The sequence below is a fragment of the Callospermophilus lateralis genome, chromosome 8 (genome assembly GCF_048772815.1).
Source record: "Callospermophilus lateralis isolate mCalLat2 chromosome 8, mCalLat2.hap1, whole genome shotgun sequence".
NCBI lineage: Eukaryota > Metazoa > Chordata > Mammalia > Rodentia > Sciuridae > Callospermophilus > Callospermophilus lateralis.
Window position 1 is genome coordinate 362,468 of NC_135312.1, and position 18,109 is coordinate 380,576.

Here is an 18,109-nt window from a genome sequence, read left to right on the forward strand (position 1 = left end):
TCCCTTCCTAATGAAAGTATCCCCAAATTCATTTCTCCCGTTTCTCTGAACATCCAATATACCAACTTGGGGATGAAAGGAGACCACACAGGATTCTTTCTCTTTGCAGATTTTGATAAACAGGGACTAGTAATTTTGCTCATAAAGATTTTCCACCTTCAAAAAGTGAATCAGGAAAAGTGGGCTATTGGGTTATAATGCAAACAAACCACACATACAATGACTTAAGAGTATTTATTTCTCTCTAATACAAAGTAACAAGGGAGATTCTGGGGTAGAATTTTGGAGATCTCTGCTCTCCTCAATCAATTCCTTCTCAAATCACAGTGGTCTTATCCCACCAACAGCTCCCAGTATCACCCTGGGATCATCTGGACTTAAGTCCCACAGGGTATGGGAAATTGGGAAGCACCACAGTCACCAGTTGCTAGATGTGGGCATGACATCCACGCTTGCATCCACATCCCTCTGGACAGTACTCAGGTCCAGGACACAACAGTGAGGCTGAGCAGTGTAGACTCAGTGTATGTCCACTGAAAGGAGAGTGGGGAGCATACACCTGCCTCTGCCATACAGCGCTCCTTGTGGAAGTTCTCTGAAGCTTGATGACTGCTCTGACAAAGGCTGGTTTTTCTCTCCTGTGAGTGCTTAGGTGCCTACTGAGGTCTGACTTCCTATCAAAAGATTTCCCACATTCTTGAAGCACAGGTTTCTACCTTGTATGAGTTCTCTGGTGCCTGCTGAGATGTGATTTCTGGCAAAAGGTCTTTCTACACTCATCACACCCATAGGGCTTCTCTCCCGTGTGAGTCCTCTGGTGCACAGTGAGGACAGACTTCTGGTAGAAAGACTTCCCACATTTGCTACATCCATAGGGCTTCTCTCCTGTGTGGGTCCTCTGATGTACAGTGAGGTCTGACTTCTGGTAGAAAGACTTCCCACACTCCTTACATTCGTAGGGCTTCTCTCCTGTGTGTGTTCTCTGATGAACAGTGAGTTTCGACTTCTGATAGAAAGTTTTCCCACACTCATCACATTCATAGGGTTTCTCTCCTGTGTGCGTCCTCTGGTGCACAGTGAGGTCTGACTTCTTGTAGAAAGACTTCCCGCATTCCTTACATTCAAAGGGCTTCTCTCCTGTGTGGGTCCTCTGGTGTAGAATAAGGTCTGACTTCTGGTTGAAAGACTTCCCGCATTTGCTGCATTCATAAGGCTTCTCTCCCGTGTGGGTCCTCTGGTGCCTGCTCAGATTCGACTTCTGGTTGAAAGACTTCCTACACTCATCACACTCATAGGGCTTCTCCCCTGTGTGGGTCCTCTGGTGCACGGTGAGGTCTGACCTGCGGTAGAAAGATTTCCCGCACTCGTGACACTCATGAGGCTTCTCCCCTGCGGGAGCTCTCGGCTGTAAAGTGAGGTCTGGCTTCTGGTAGAGAGACTGAGCACCCAAGTCACACTTACAGGGCTCCTGTGTATGTGTTCTTTGCTGTGTCAGGAAGGGCCTCTCAGATTCACTGCACACCCAGGGTTTCATTCTCTGGTGGTGAGTGAGTGTGGGCTTGATGGAGAGGGTCTTTCGGCAGACCCCACACTCATAAGGTCTCCTTCCCACATGGGTTATCCCCTGGACACCAACAGCAAACTGACCACAGCCCTTCGCATAGGCACTGAATTTGCAGGAGGGTTCTCCCAGGTGAACCCTCTCCTGAATGAAGAATATCGTCCCTGTGCCACAGGCCCCACCTTCTCCACCCTGCTCAAGGTCCTGCTGCATCGCTTGAACCTCGTGTTGTGGAACAAGATGCTCAGGGTGCCGGAGGGGCTTTCCAGTCAGGTCATAGGCACCAGGCCCCTCTTCTACATGCATGGCATCAGGCTCGCCAGGGAGAAGCATGTTCTGATATACAACAAGCTCATCCATACTCATTCCTAAGTAGTTTCCATTACTTACAATCAGCTCTGAAATATGGCTTGAGCTTAAATTAAATGCTCTTTGTAATTCAACTCTCTCTTCGGCTGCACTGCGGCTGGTGATCACAACTTGCCACAGATGTCTTTCTCGACTCTCCTGGCTGGTCTCACTCAGATCTTCCACTTTCTGGATATCTGAAATGATCAACAACAACAAAACATGCCAATGAAGCACACACCTAAGCACTTCTTATGGAATACTTACATAAAGGTTAAGAAGTTTCTTTCTATCCCAGTGGCCTACTGAGTTAAAATATCAAAAATAGGTACTGATGTATGATAAGCATATGCCTTTTCTCCCTAGTAAGTTGAGAGCTACCTCAGCATTGGTAGCTTTTACTACATTAAATCACTCTTTTTTTCTCTGCTTGTTTGAGTTTTCTTTCTCTTTTAATATCTAAGAAAATATTTAGTCAAAATATCTAACCACCACTTGTCTGTATGTTAAGCTGAGTGCTTCTCAGCTGCCATTTGTTTTCCTTCCTTTTGTCTATTTTTTCTTAGTAACTGACCACTTTGTGCCGCTTCTTTTCTGATCCATTAGCTCTGAAGATGGTATTTCCCAGGATCTGCTACCACAGAACAAATAGGGCCATTTGTCTGTAACCTAAGCAACAATGCTCCTGGGGGCAAGCTTCTATATCTACATTTGTTTAGTCTTCCTGGGGAAACAGCTACAAGGCAACTGTGGGGTTTTCAAATCTCTTCCCCACCCTAGATGAAGACAATGTCCATCACATTCCTAGTTCAACCTGACATCCTCTGCTTTTCAGAACTGTAACAGGCAGGGTCCACACCCATTGCCGCCTTGGGCACTCTCTCCCTGCTGATCTAAAGGTTTTGTTTCTGCAACCCAGGCTGTGCCTGCCATCACTGAGAAGTCTTCCAGCTGAGACCACAGCCCTGGCACTCTCCTGTTTCTGGAGCATGCACCCTGCTTGAAGAATGTACTAATATTTCAACAGTCTCCTGGTTTCACAGAAAACAACTCTTGCATGCATTTCACTCTCCTTGTTGTTTTCATGTGTCCCACAAAGAGAAAGGGAAAATGTTCACTTCAGTAACTCCACTCCCAAAGAGAAACCTATGCCCTCACACCCTTGGTTCACCTGGCCTTGAAACACAGATCTCTAGTTCTCCTCCCAACTGGGGAAAGACTGTGAGAGGAGCTCAACAGCACACCCACCTCATGTGGATTGGACTCTGCCCCTCCGGCCCCCTGCCCAGGATATGCTGACTGACCTGAACGGCTCTGGTCTGGGAGCTCTTCTGCCACCCATGGCTCTGCTCCTTGCTCCAGCTTGATGATCGCCTCAGGTCTGGGGATGCAGTGCCCTGTTGGGGGAAACGGTGCAGGACTCTGGCCTACGGTGGGTCCTCCTCAGCATCATAGAATCTCATGTCCTGTACACAAAGCTATCTCCTGGATTTCTTTTCTCATTTTTTCTTTACTCCTTAGGTGAGCTTTATAAATAATAGCTCTTGACTTTAAATTACAGCTTTAAACTATTAGTTTCCAAAGTCATATCTCCATCACTGATACACACTCTATATTATATGTTGCATTTGGAAAATCACCTTCTCAAAATAAAGCAGTCCCAAAGTAAACTATAATCTCTCTAAAACAGCTTCCTCTTGGGACCCTTCCCAAAATACACCCAATTCACTCTGCCTTATCCCAGAAAAACATTTTTGGTGGTTCTTATCTCACAACTACATATATTTGGTTTTTCTTTCTCAAAAAAAAAATTAAGTTCTTTAAAAGGAGATATATGTGTTTAATCACTGCTGTTATTCCCACAGCCAATAAACACTAGCATCTGTGAGTTACCTGCCTGGCAATCACTGAAAGAACCAGTGAATGTCTTGATAAATATCTGCAGGGGACAGTCCTGAAGTGTGAGGGGGAAGGGGCAACTGAGATTTTAGAGAAGCTTGCTGAGAAAAAAGCCGAGGAGCCGTGGGATGGTGGATGGACACAGGAGAGCCACCTGTGAAGACTGTAGGATGCAGGTGTCTGACTCAGGGGTAGGACCAGGGGAAATGCCTCATCCAGCTCACTCGGCACACGTGGGCTGGGCTCTGCCCCTCCCGCCCCCTGCCCAGGATATGCTGACTGACCTGGATGGCTCTGGTCTGGGGGTTCTTCTGCCACCCACGGCTCTGCTCCTTGTTCCAGCTTGATGATCGCATCAGGTTTGGGGATGCAGTGCCCTGTTGGAGGAAATAGTGCAGGACTTTGGCCACACTGCTACCCAGGGTCCTCTGAGGAACAACAACAGTATGGCTTCTGGAGGAGGGTAATGAAGGGGTCAATATGAACCTTTGTTAGTGGAACCCCATACCCTGACAGCAGTAAACCCTGTGGGTGCTCACACTTCCTCAGAACAAACTTGCTCCTGGCATTACTGAGACCTTCACTCACCCAAGGACACCAGGCTGCTGTAGGTCTCCAGCATCACATCCTTGTACAAGGTCCTCTGAGCTTCATCCAGGTCCTGCCACTCATCCCAGCTGAAGTTCACAGCCACATCCTCAAATGACACCAAGCCCTGCAATGGAACATGCCTCTAATTCAAGTCATCAGTACCAGATCATGAGAACAAGAAGCCTGGGAGTTCATTCTGTGTGTGTGAGCATGCTCTGTAGGCCACTCCGTGGGGGAAAGTCATAGCAGAAACATCCTGCCCATACTAAAACTGCCCCATCCAGCTTCCCTTGCAGATGTGGGATTGCCTTGTTCCAGGGACAAAGGGATGAAAACCCCTTCCCCCACGAGATTACGATCGTATGAGGACATTAAATGTAAGTGCCTACTGAACTAGGGTGTTGAGCTAATTTAAAAGCAAGTATAATGGAAATCAGGGTAACATGGAAATAGGAAAACCATGTTTTTCTGTGTTATCAGACTGCTCTTCACTGAAGAGGCAGAGCCCCAATCTTCCCCATGAATGTATTATACACACAGGGAAGCAATGGTCCAGTCCTGAAACAAGACAGAACACGTATCACATGAACAGAACTGCAAAAGGGCAATGTCTAGGTGAGTGACCTTCGGCTCTGAAGTGTACAAGGAGTTGGTTGTGGGTGTTCTACATTTAACACTTGACTCCAGCAATAAAAAACCTGTGCTCACTATTGTTAGCATGCTCATAGGCAACTTCATATTTCCTTCCTAAATCCACAAGAATTAATGCACTTGAAAGTGAACATCGCTCACCTCTTATACCACAGGGCGTAAACAATGAGAGGCCAGCAAAAATAAGTGACATGTCCAGATTTGCATTTTAACACTGACTCCTGAAAGAAGAATTAGGGAAGGGCTTCAAGAAGAGAGTCGGGAAGAACCAGGGGACAGGACCACCCTCAGCAGGACCCAAAGAGATAAGAATAAAGAATAGGGAAACAATCCTGGAAAAGAGAAGAAAACAAAAGAAATGGCAGAAACAAAACTTGATACTAACTGCTGTGTAGGGGTTAAGAGGGTGTTTGCCACTAGGCTGTCTTCATGGGCAGCTCCATAGATCCTGATGCTATAAACTGAAAATGGGTAAAGGCCCAAGAATCTGATGCACAGAATGTGATGGACACATGGTGCTGAAGCTTCTGCATCATCATAGGGATGTCCTTCTGGCAGTGGACACGTGACCCAAGCACAGGGAACTCGAAACTGAAGGCAAATGTCCATGAAATAGTAAGGACTCAGAGGCAACTGAAGCCCAGGGAGTAAATGGCATGCTCAGGAGAAGCTCAGATTCAAAGCAGAAAAGGCATGAGTGCCAAACTTAAGGGGAAACTCATGTTCACTGACAGAGAGAGAATGTGTAAGGCTTACTCCAGCAATAAGGAAAAAGTTCAATATTAAGAATTTTATTTCATCATATTCAGAGCTCATGGAAAAGACTATGACTCAGGAGTCTGTGGCAGGAGGATGGCTGAGCCCAGGAGTTCAAGACCAGCCCAGGCAGAGGCCCCATTTCAAAAAAGATTACTGTGATCATCACGTGGACAACACTGATGAAAAAAAGCTGCAGCTCTGCTGGCTTGGGACCTTGGACAGTAAAGTTCAGGCTGAGACAACAACCACAAAACTGGGGAGGGGCAAGTCCTAGGAGTGAGTGAGCTAAAGAATACAAGCCACCAAATCAGCATACAAGATCCACCAGAGTACTGGCCAATTTACATACTTGGGAAAACACAGAGGGATCAACAAGACACTAGTTTAAAAACTATGACTAAGGTGAAGAAGGATCAGGAGAGGAGAAGGAGGGGAGCAGGAGGACGTCTGAATTAGAACAAATTATATTCCATGCTTCAGGGGTAGATCTCTCACCTAGCATGTGTGAGGCACTGGGTTCGATCCTCAGCACCACATGAAAATAAAATAAGGGAAAAAAATGTATCCTAATGTTTATAACTAAAAATAATCAATTAAAAAAAACCCAGCCCCTGGAAACAGAAAGAGATGGAGAATCATAAGGAATGCGTTGTTTGGATTTTGAATCTAGTCAGTGAGCTGCCTTATAGAACAAAAATCACTTCTCCAAAGAATTCAGTAGTATCCACAAACTCTAAGGTTTATAACACCCAGGATAAAACTCAGAATCACTGTTCATGTGAAGAAATTGGAAGAAGTGGGTGACTTACGTGTAGGGTGGAAAATCCCCAGAAACCAAACACAGTCCACCCAGCTATGACAGGAGAACAGACTGCTCAGCCACCAACAACCACCTTCATGTCAGGAAGAAACAGAGGAAGACCAGCAGTGGAAAAAGAAACCAGAAGAAAATGCAAAGTCTTTACCAGTAAAAACATTACAAAACCAGAATGGAAGTCTGCCAATTGATTTAGCAGCAGATGAGAAAAGACAAAAGAAAGCAATAGAACCTGAAGATGGTCAATATATATTTTCTAACCTTTATGAAAAAAAAGAAGAAAAACAGAGTCTCAGAAAACAGTGGGGAAATTTAGAAATAATTCAACATGCACATTACTGGCATTTCAAAAGAAAACAAGTACAGAACACAAAACACAAGTTTAGAAACCTTCCCAGATGTTGTGACAGCAGTTTATAGGCTCAAGACACTCAACCTCCCTTCATCAGGACAGAAACTACCTGGGAACATAACACTGGAACTGATTAGATCCAAAGAAAAGAGAGGAGCATGAAAGCAGCCAAAGAAAGGACAGCCACCATGCCTGAGACAGCCACATGTGAGGAACGCCAACTCTCATCATGGAAAGACATCTTCACAGAGTTGACAGAAAAGACACAATCCCACACCAGAGGAACTATCCTAAAGACCATGTAAATTAAAGACAGTTTCAGATAAACACAACTAAGACGATTCACCGCTGGTAGGCCCATACTGCAAGATACCAAAGAAGTTCTGCAGCTGCAACAGATTGCCCCAAGAACTGATGAAGACAAACAGAGGAGGATCAGGATCAAAGAAATGGGAAACGCCGCACACAACAGATGGATTATAGATAAATTTTCCTCTTCATTTTTTATTTCTTTTTTTGGTACCAGGGATTGAACCCAGGTGCTTAACCACTGAGCCACATCCCGAGCCCTTTGTATTTTTTATTTTTAAACCAGGCCTCACTATGTTGGTCACGGCCTCACTTAGTTGCTACAGCTGGCTTTGATCTTGCAATCCTCCTGCCTCAGCCTCCCCAGCCACTGAGATCACAGATATGTGCCACCGCACCCAGTACTTTTCGTCTTCTTAATCTCTTTAAAAGATATATGATTGTTTAAGCACAATTACTACAACACCTAGGTAACTCCTAATGTATACAGATTCAGCAGGTAACTACCCGTGTACAAAGACAAAAAAGCAGAAAAGATAGAGGTTATACAGGGAACCATTCCACTGAAAAGTACTTGCATTTTACGGGAAGCTATATGGCAGCACTATAAGTATGACAAATTGAAGATCCTCAAAGGATGATGAACAAATACAGCATGATAGTTCCCTATGGCTGCCATAGCAAAGAACCAGCCCAGGTAACAGCAGCATTCCTCACCTGTGGAGGTGGGGCTGCAGGCTGGAGGCTTCTGAGGCTTCGGCTCTGCCTGAGGATGGCCTTCCTCTGCATGGAGACACCCTCATTTCTTTCTTGTGACTAAATAGACTGACGAGGTTAGTGCCCCCACATAATCTTAACAACCTTTCCAATGTATACAGAAGGCCCTCCCTGTGGATTCTGCATCTGTGTATTCAACCAATTTCAGATAAAAAACATTTGAAAAAAAATTAACTCTATACTGAACAAGTGGAGTTTTTTTAGATTGTCATTATTCCCTGAACAAAGCAGTATAACTATTACAACTATTTACACAGCATTTAAATTGCACTAGGTATTATAAGTAATTTAGAAATTAAAGTGTATGGGAAGATGTGCATGGGTTATACGCAAATACTACAGCATTTTACATAGGAAACTTGAGCATCTACAGATTTTGGTACCTCTGGGGTTTCCTGGAATCTGTGCCCTACAGATGCCAAGGGAAGACTACACTAAAAATTTAAAAAGACAGGAAACAGGAAACAGAAACAAATATTAGATGAGAAAAACAGAAAACAGGTAGTAAAATGGTAGTGCTAAGTCATCATACTAATGATTTAATGTAAATAGAGTACTTAAGGCAGAGAATCTTGGACTTGCCAAAAAAATAGACTCAACAATATGCTCTCCATAAAGACAATTTAAATATAAAGACACAAAACCAACTAAGTAAAAATAGACTGGGGGCTGGGGATGTGGCTCAAGCCGTAGCGCGCTTGCCTGGCATGCGTGCGTCCTGGGTTCGATCCTCAGCACCACATACAAACAAAGATGTTGTGTCCGCCGAAAACTAAAAAAATAAATATTAAAATTCTCTCTCTCTCTCTTTAAAAAAATATAGATACTGACTGAAAGCAAAAGGATGCAAGATACACTATGCAAAAATAATAACAAAAAGTTCAAGTAGTGTGGTGAGCCGCTTCTGCAGATTATGGTCGCCATTACAAGATGGCGCCGGCTCCGCTGTGGTCTGTGACAAACAACTCCTTATTTGGGAGAGTTGGCGCATGGTTTTTCAACACCCTATGAGAAAGTTCCACGTGGCAGCTTCGCATTGGGGCTTGAGATGCTTTATTAAGGCTGGGAGAGGCATCCGAGGGAAGAAGAAGAAATATCAAGGGCCTGAATAAACTGCTGAAAGAAGATTCCTGAGTTGCATCTTCCTTGCGGGCAAGGGGTCGCGACAAGTGGTGCCGAGACCCGGGAACCAGAACTTTCAGTAGTCAGGGGTGGTGCACCGGTTAGTCCCAGGTAAGTGGGATCCGCGATCAAAGCGGGGATTAGTCCCAGGTAAGTGGGATCCGCGATCAAAGCAGGGCAGCTCCTCTGTAAAGCAAGAGAGAGCGTTACATTTTATTGCAGCTGCACTGTGTACTTTCACTTTTGTTTTTTGTGCGTCTTTTGTTGTGTCATGGGTGTCGCATCTTCAAGTCCGCTTCTCCTGGCCCTAGATGGCCTGTTACGTTCCAAGGGCCTAGAAGTGAAACGTAGTACTTTACAGAGATTTTTACAGAAGACAGATATTGCTGCACCGTGGTTTGCGTTTTCGGGCAGCCTTACTATACCTAGCTGGGATAAATTAGGCAAAGATCTTGACTTTGCTTCTGAATCTGAGTGTTGGAATGGTTCCTGGACTGTAGCAGTGGTTATGAAAATTCCAACTTTTGTCCCAATCCCCGTCACTGCGGATCCTGATAAATTCCCTATTGTTGAGCTACTTAGAGTCCGCCGAGATTTTGGAATCACAGCGGCTATAGTGACAGCCGTGGCGGTATCTGCTGCTGCAGCGGTTACGGCCGGAGTGGCTATGGCCAATCAAGTACAAACTGCTGCCACCATTAATCAAGTTGTCCAACAGACTTCCACTATACTTGAATCCCAAAATACAATTAATCAACATATTTTGTCAGGGATTTTAGCTGCCAACCAAAGAATAGATTTACTCCAAGCTCAGGTAGAAGAATTGGCTGACTTGGTGCTTTTGGGTTGTGTTGACCAACGTGCACATTTATGCATAACCTCTGTCAGATTTAATGATTCCAGGAATGCTTCCCGCATCATTGGCGAATATTTGGCCGGAAATTGGTCCATGGAAGCGGAAGACATGATCCAGTCTCAACTAACCCAGATAGCTGTCTTGAATAGTACCCGTGTTGATCCCGTGACTTTGGGTCAATTCACCGATTGGATATCTTCTGCCTTTCCCTTTTTTAAAGAGTGGGTGGGGGTAGGCATTTTTGGTGCAATGTGTTGCTTCGGTATGTTTCTCTGCTTGTGGTTTCTCTGTCGCCTCAAGGCCCGCAGTGCTCACGATAAGGCTATGATCATCCAAGCTCTTGCAGCTTTAGAAAATGGCAATTCACCTCAAGTCTGGCTTGCGCATCTTAAACAGTAAATCTTTGACATGGTCGTTGCACCCCAAGTTATTATAACATTGCACTGGGATCGGCATGTCTTTCCTCGTTATTCTCTTAGTGTTGGAAAGCCCTTGCACTCTGCCGGTCTTGCTGCCATTGCACATAGATGGGTTTCCACGCTAGTGCTTCTCTATCGCCTTAAAGTCCGTGCCTTTCTTTCAGGGTGTTGTCAACTTGTTTGTCGTAGTAAACAGCCACAGTTCAGCCTCAGCTATCCCCCTTCGTCCACCATCGTCACGATACAGGATGCGAGGCAAGGCACTGCACTTGAGTGATCCTTGAAGTGGACCTCAAGGAGAGCATGTCCTATTGCATGCGGGTTTGATGTCCACGCCCCGCCCCACGAAAAAAGGCGTCGGCTGATATGGCCTCGGATCTGGGGAAGGGCCCTCCTTAGGACTGAGCCATACTATGCAGCCACTTCTGCACAGTGGGATAGGACCTCTACTCTCGCCTGTATTGTTTTCAGAAAACAGAAAGGGGGAACTGTGGTGAGCCGCTTCTGCAGATTATGGTCGCCATTACAAGATGGCGCCGGCTCCGCTGTGGTCTGTGACAAACAACTCCTTATTTGGGAGAGTTGGCGCATGGTTTTTCAACACCCTATGAGAAAGTTCCACGTGGCAGCTTCACATTGGGGCTTGAGATGTTTTATTAAGGCTGGGAGGGGCATTCGAGGGAAGAAGAAGAAATATCAAGGGCCTGAATAAACTGCTGAAAGAAGATTCCTGAGTTGCGTCTTCCTTGCGGGCAAGGGGTCGCGACAAAGTAGAGCTACCAGAGGAAATAAACTTCAATATAAAACATAGAGCACAGACAAGAGACCACTCACGGTAATAACAGTTATGAATGTGTGTGCACCTAAAAACAAAGTCTCATGGGACATGAAAAAAAAAGCCACAAAACTAGAGAGGGAAATCAAATCCTCCACCATTATGGCTGGGAATCAATACTCATCTTGTAGTAACTGATGGGACAACCAGACAAAAGACATGAATGCCACCACTCTAACCTGACACCCAGAGAGGACTCAAGATGGAAATCATGAGCATGCTCCATGTCCACATGGAACTAAATTAGAAATCAACAACAATAACAAAAACAGAACTTTACCTAAATACTAAGTGACGTAAAAGAAGAAAGCACAGGGAAATTAAAGTGCACCTGGAACAAAATATACTTATTGTAAGACTGGCACTCATGGCAGGTCAAAGGCAGCCACAAACTCTTTCCCCTCCTTGGGGTGGGAACAACGCCCCTGCAGATAGAATCTGTGCCTGCACAGTCAGCTTAGTCAGAATGTGGCACAGCTCAAACAATGGTAAAAGTTAGAGATGAAAGACTGTCCTCAACTTGAGAGGTAGAGTTGTTAAAGTTCAGACTGAATATCAGTCTCTGAATAAAAGGATGACAATCATCTCACACATTATGTTATACTAACAAACTACAACTGTGAATTTTAAATGTTAAGAAAAAACATAGGGGAGTAACCTCATGACACTGGGTTTAATAATTCTTTCTTGGATATTATACCAAAAGCACATAACAAAAACCAGTAAGTTGAATTATATAAAATTGAAATCTTTTGTGCATCAAAGGACACTATCAACAGAATGAAAAGATAATCAATGAAACGGGAATCATATATAAGACAATAACATCCAGAACATGTAAAACAAAATCCTACAACTCAAAAAAACCCAAAACCTTGTGGTTTAGTCAGTTTTTTCACTATTGTAACCAAAAGATCCAACCAGAACAACTTTAGAGGAAGAAGAGTTAATTTAGGGCACAGTTTCAGAGGTCTGAATTCAGAAGATTCCATTCCTCTGGGCTCAAGGTGAGGCTGAACAAAGTGGCAAAGGAATGTGGCAGAGGGAAGCAGTTCACAGGATGATAAGTAAGCAGAGAAAGAGATTCCACTTGCCAGATAAAAAATATATACCCCAAAGTCATGTCCCCAGTGTCCACCTCCACCACATCTACCAGCTTCAGTTATCACTCAGTTAATCCCTAACAGGAGATTAATTCACTGATTGGGTTAAGACTCTCACAACCCAATAATTTCTTCTCTAAACCTTCTTGCTTTGGCTCACAAGTGAGATTTTGGGGGACACCTTACATCCAAACCAAAGTGAGCAAAGGATTAAATAGTTATTTCTACAAATAATACATACAAATGGTTGATACTGCAGTCATCAGAAAAATACAAATCAAAATCACAATGAAATATCCCTCCATACCCATTAGGTACAAATGATTCAAATCTGTGCATCTCATTCTCCATATATCTTTTAACCAACCCTTGTTCAAATGTGCCCCACTAACCCCTGAACACTGGATAATAAATAAGCATAGTTCCTGAGAGATCAAACCTGTCATTTGAGCACTCATGTCCTTCAGATTTTGCAAAGAGTAACATTTCCACTGCAACAAGATTACTACATTTGTTTGTGAGCAACAAAAGCTCCTCCCCCTATACTGGCCCTACACGCATATATTAGCCTAACATGAAAAGAAAAAAACAGAGCAGCACAACTTGACATCCAGACCAGAACTGAGAGGAAAGGAGGAAGCAGTCCTGGAGAAATTCTATTTTGTTGCTTAGGTCACTGGCTGGAAGGTGGCAATTGCTAGCGTAAGGGATGAGAGGATATGGATGAGAGGATTGGATTCATGAAGCCTGAAGTGCCTTTAGAATAGCAACAAAGAAGCACTCAACAGGAAGATGAATCTATAGTCTAACAGTGGGAAAAGGTCCAAGCTGGAAATAGGAATGTCAAATCAGTGTGCCACATCAGTCAAAAAACTCAAGAGTAAGAGGAATGGGGCCTGAGATGGAACACTTGAAGAAAAAAAAAAGGCAAAAAAAAAAAAAAATCCAGGGAAGAAAAAAAATCACAAGAGGCCACAGAAGAAAATAAAAGGTGGGATTTCTAAAAGATCATGGACAGAGGTCTTAAATATGGCAAAAGATTCAATAGTCAATGAGTCTGACTATAATTTAGGTTACCGGTAAGCGTTTGACAAAATGAACTAAGACTTCATTGACTGGGCTAAAGTACAAATGAGTGGGAATATACACCAGAAAATCCAACTTTGCGGTTAGCTGCATACTTCACAGCCACACAAGCTGAGAGAGATGTGTAGACAGTTTTTTCATTACATATGGTCAATTCAATTCTCCAGGCCACCCAAAAGCTATCTGGGATCAACTATTTTAGCAACTCCAGTAAAACCTCATTAAGGTAGCTAAATGTAACCAATGAAGACAGCATTTCTACCTTGGGTTCAGCAAGTCTTCAGATCCCAGAAGTTAGCATGCTCCCCTTGTGGGTTTGTTGAATTATGTAAAAATTATGCTTCCCTTTTTTTGCCACAACATCAGAAAGACCAGAGACATATATGCACTCAACTTAGATGATTCTAAAGTCTTATAATCTGCTAAAACTACATGCCAACTTTATCTTATTTGTATGCATTTCCTAGAGGCTGAATCTTACTTTTCCACTTTTCCACTTAATTCTCAGACCCCATAAAGGTCATTAAATAAAATGTAAAACAGAATGGAGAAACAACTCACCAGAGATGTATCCATTTTTGTTTGCTCTTGGAAATGCACAGAGGGCTCTGGAAGCATAGCTAGGAAAGGTGGTGAATGGAGTGGAGTCATGGAGAATTGGTATGGCTCAGATTCTCCCGCTCAACACACTAGAGAGAAGCTGAAACAGAAATTTTAAAAAGCCTCTATATGGAAGAGAACCCTCTATATTTCAGTATGGACACCAAAGTTCCCATTGAAGACATACCCACAATCCCACTAATTGGTAAAGATTAGAAATACAGTTCATTTTGAGTTACTTAAAACAACTATTACCTACAGATTTAGCAACAAATTAACATTTCCCAAAGAAATAAAAGAAGCACAAAAACTGTTACAGATATATACTTCACAAGTGAACTATTTTACTATTGATGCAGGAAACCCCAGAGGACCTCATGTGAGCATTTCCACCACACCCCTTGCTTTTGCATACTTAAGTTTCATGAAAAGTATGCATGTGCTGTGCACGATGGCACATGCCTGTGATCCCAGCAGCTTGGGAGGCTGAGGCAGGGGGATCGCAAATTCAAAACCAGCCTCAGCACAAAGCGAGGCACTGGGGCTGGGGTTGTAGCTCAAGTGGTAGAGTGCTCACCTAGCATGTGTGAGGCACTGGGTTTGATCCTCAGCACCACATAAAAATAAAATATCGTATCCACCTAAAACTAAAAAATAAATATTTAAAAAAAGTAAGGCACTAAGGAACTGAGACCCTGTCTCAGTTGGGGATGTAGCTCAAAGGTTGAGTGCCCCTGAGTTCAATCCCTGGAACAACAACAACAAAAAAAAAAGTATGCATGCTGCAACCCATCATTTTGGACCCATAGTTATATAGGAAAAATATACATAATATATACTTCTTCTAGTACACTGTTCCAGTAGTGGTTCCCAACAAGCCATCTCTCTGTATGCAAGCACTCATACAGTACCACAAACCTGGACTCTGCTATTTATGCTACTGCCTTGGCCAATGAGACAACAGGAAATGTCAAACACACAAGTTTGAAAAGCACTTGCCCACTGATGCTGGTCTCTTTGGATAAAGACATGCTGTGAAGAAGCCTGGGGCTACATTGCTCTAGCCAAGAGCTAGCGCAAATTACTAACCATGCAAGCAGGCAAGCAGCCTCAGTTGAGGCACCCGATGTCCAAAGCCTCATGTGTGATCCAGACAACACTAGCAAAAAATTTCCAGCTGAATTCCTTCCAAAATGTGGAGCCACAGAACCTCAAATAAATGAGTGCATATTTTTCTCAGTACGTGTCAGTTGGTTAGGGTTAGCAAGTGCTTGTATACTAATCATCCAGGATGCAATTTTAAAAAAATATTTTTAGCTGTGGATGAACACAATTTACCTATTTTTATGTGGTGCTGAGGATCAAACCTAGTGCCCCACACATGCTAGGCAAGCACTCTGCCACTGAGCCACAACCACCCAGCCCAAGAACTCAATGTTTTTGTTTTGGGGTTTTTTTTGGGGGGGTGGTACTTTAGACTGAATTCAGGGGCACTCGACCACTGAGCCACATCCCCAGCCCTATTTTGTATTTTATTTACAGATAGGGTCTCACTGAGTTGCTTAGCAATTTGTTTTTGCTGAGGCTGGCTTTGAACTCATGCTTTCTGACTCAGCCTCCTGAGCCACTGGGATTACAAGCATGTGCCACCAAGCTGGACAAGAACTCAGTGTATTTTAAGGGACAGTCTTAAAATACAATCAAGTTAGCTGCATGGCCACATGTACAAGTACTGAAAATCACAAGCAATGTCAACTGCATGGACTTCAGTAAGAATACTGGTGTAAGTGGAGGCCACCTAAATCATTAAAAAGAAAATATTTGCAGATCAATAGACTGTTTTAAGTTTTGCTGTATCATAAAAGGTATGTTTACTTCAAAAAATAGTTTGTTACATGTCGAGTGTCCCTTATTCCAAATGCTTGAGACCAGAATTATTTCAAATTTCAGAGTTTTCTGGATTTTGGAATATCTGCATAGATTTTTTTTTAAGTTATAGGTGGACAAAATACCTTTGTTTTATTTATATGTGGTGCTGAGGATCGAATCCAGGGCCTCACAAGTGCTAGGTGAGCGCTCTACTGCTGAGCCACAACCCCAGCTCTCGGCATAGATTTTAATGGTTATATACCTAGTCCAAAATAGTTTCCAATTTCATATTTTTGGATTTAGGATGCCTAATCTATACTTAAAAGAACACACTGTGCCATATTTTATTTACATTTATGAAATTCGTTTGGAGAAGTGTGATCCAGCATAATTTTCCCATTTTAAGTTACAGGCTCATTTTATTACAAAATTTATTATTTTAAAATATAGACAAATTACATTAGGTAAGAAACACTTGTGTTATCAACATTTTAAGGTGACAATCCACAAGAAGTACTAGGGATAAAAAAAAGAGACGTGTTTAAGGCAATGTGTTTTTATGCTACATGGATAGTTTCCAAACAAACAAAAAACCAATCTCCAACAGTGAAAATAATACTAGTTGTTTTGATTAAATTTGTAGCAAAATTATAATATTAGCTAAAAAGTCAGGATGCCTAACATTTACGTGATTCTCATGTGATCCTGTGTGAGGCACATCATCTTAGAACCAATTACTTCATCTTTCATATAAGACAGAAGGACCCTGGCAAGCCCTTCCTGAGCTACCAGCGAGAACCATCAGGACAGAGGGAGCACCTGCACATCTCTACAAGCCAAATTTGATGACTGGCTTTGAAAGAGTTCAGATTCTGGAAACAATGGGGGCACGGATTGGAGGAACTAGAATGTGGTTAGAGAGCACTGTAGCCAGATCCTCTCTGGTGCAACAGGGTATCCCTCTACTCCAGACCACAATCCTATCACCCCTCCAATAAGTAACATTTGCTAGGCCATGACTTATCCTTCAGCCCAGTTCATCTCTCTCCTGAAAGTTGGTCCATACCTTCCCAACAGCGCCTTGTGGGTGAGAGCTTCAGATGAGGTAGCACTACCCAAACCTTGCGCACTCTGGGCAGGAGGACCAACTGCTTAAGTCATGCAAGGCTAGTATCCTCCCCTTCCTGGGACTCCTCTTATCTTAAGTGCTAGTGAGAGAATTCAGACCTCTTTCAGGAGGGATTCCGATCCATAGGGCGCCCTCCTTCAAGCTTTACCACACCTACTTAATTCTTAAAAACATAGGGCCACCCCAATCTCCTGCGTATGATCTTCTGTAGACTCAAACCAAGAGCCCTAGGCGGGCTACACGGTGGCGGGGGCGGGGGATACAACTGCCACATCGCAGGGCTGTCCACGTACACTTCACCACCCTCTGGGAACTGGGGGGTAGTTCATCAGGGTCGCTGCCAGCCTCATCTCACAGACCGGTAAACTGAAGGTCGCTCCGTGGCACAACAGTCTGCACAGCCCCACCAGGTCCGCTCGCTGGGCCAGCTTCCTATACAGAAGGCATACAGGGCCTCCGGCCGCTTGGACTCCGACAAGGCTGTCACGACAGCCCACCCAAGCGCCGCGGCCCCGCGCCCGCCCCGAGGAACTCACGGAGCGTCGCCTCGGGGAGCCCTACCGCGGCTCGCACCTGCACTTCGGTGCCCCGCCTGCGACTCATTCACGGTTCGGCTCCCAGAGCCCGCCGAGGCCAGGGTGCCTCTGCCCCCATCGCAACAACCTTCTGGCTGGCTGCGTCGGAGGGCCGCAGGGACCGGAACTTCCGGGCGGGAAACTCCGGGAGTGGGCGGGGCACCGCACGCGCAGGAGGAAACTGGAACGCGCTCCCGGGTCTCGCGTGGGCGGCCTCTCGCGATGGGAGACACTTCCCACAAGCCTCTGCGCCGTGCGCTGGCGGCGCTGGCAGAAACCTTTCGCGGACCGCGGCCGTACCGGAGGTGGCCGGCGTCCACACCCAGAGGCGGAGGTCTGTGGCTGCGAAGGGCGTGGCCGTTGTCTGGTGCGCCCTGAAACACCGCAGTTACGAATCATAATGGCCCCTCTGGACACCTCTTCAAAGCATGTGTTTTCTGCCACTAGCCTA

General features: G+C 44.4%; 1 protein-coding gene across 1 annotated transcript; it reads right to left on the reverse strand.

Annotated features, from left to right (window-relative positions):
• Positions 1–219: 219 nt before the first annotated feature.
• Positions 220–17,777, reverse strand: LOC143406080 (zinc finger protein 39-like). The gene is made up of 6 exons (XM_076864667.1): positions 17,657–17,777; positions 14,047–14,185; positions 4,397–4,523; positions 4,093–4,185; positions 3,214–3,306; positions 220–2,106 (listed from the first exon to the last, which is right to left on the reverse strand). The coding sequence occupies exons 2-6, from the start codon at positions 14,134–14,136 to the stop codon at positions 713–715; spliced, it is 1,797 nt and encodes a 598-aa protein (XP_076720782.1). The 5' UTR covers positions 14,137–14,185; positions 17,657–17,777; the 3' UTR covers positions 220–712.
• Between the last annotated feature and the right edge of the window lie 332 nt (positions 17,778–18,109).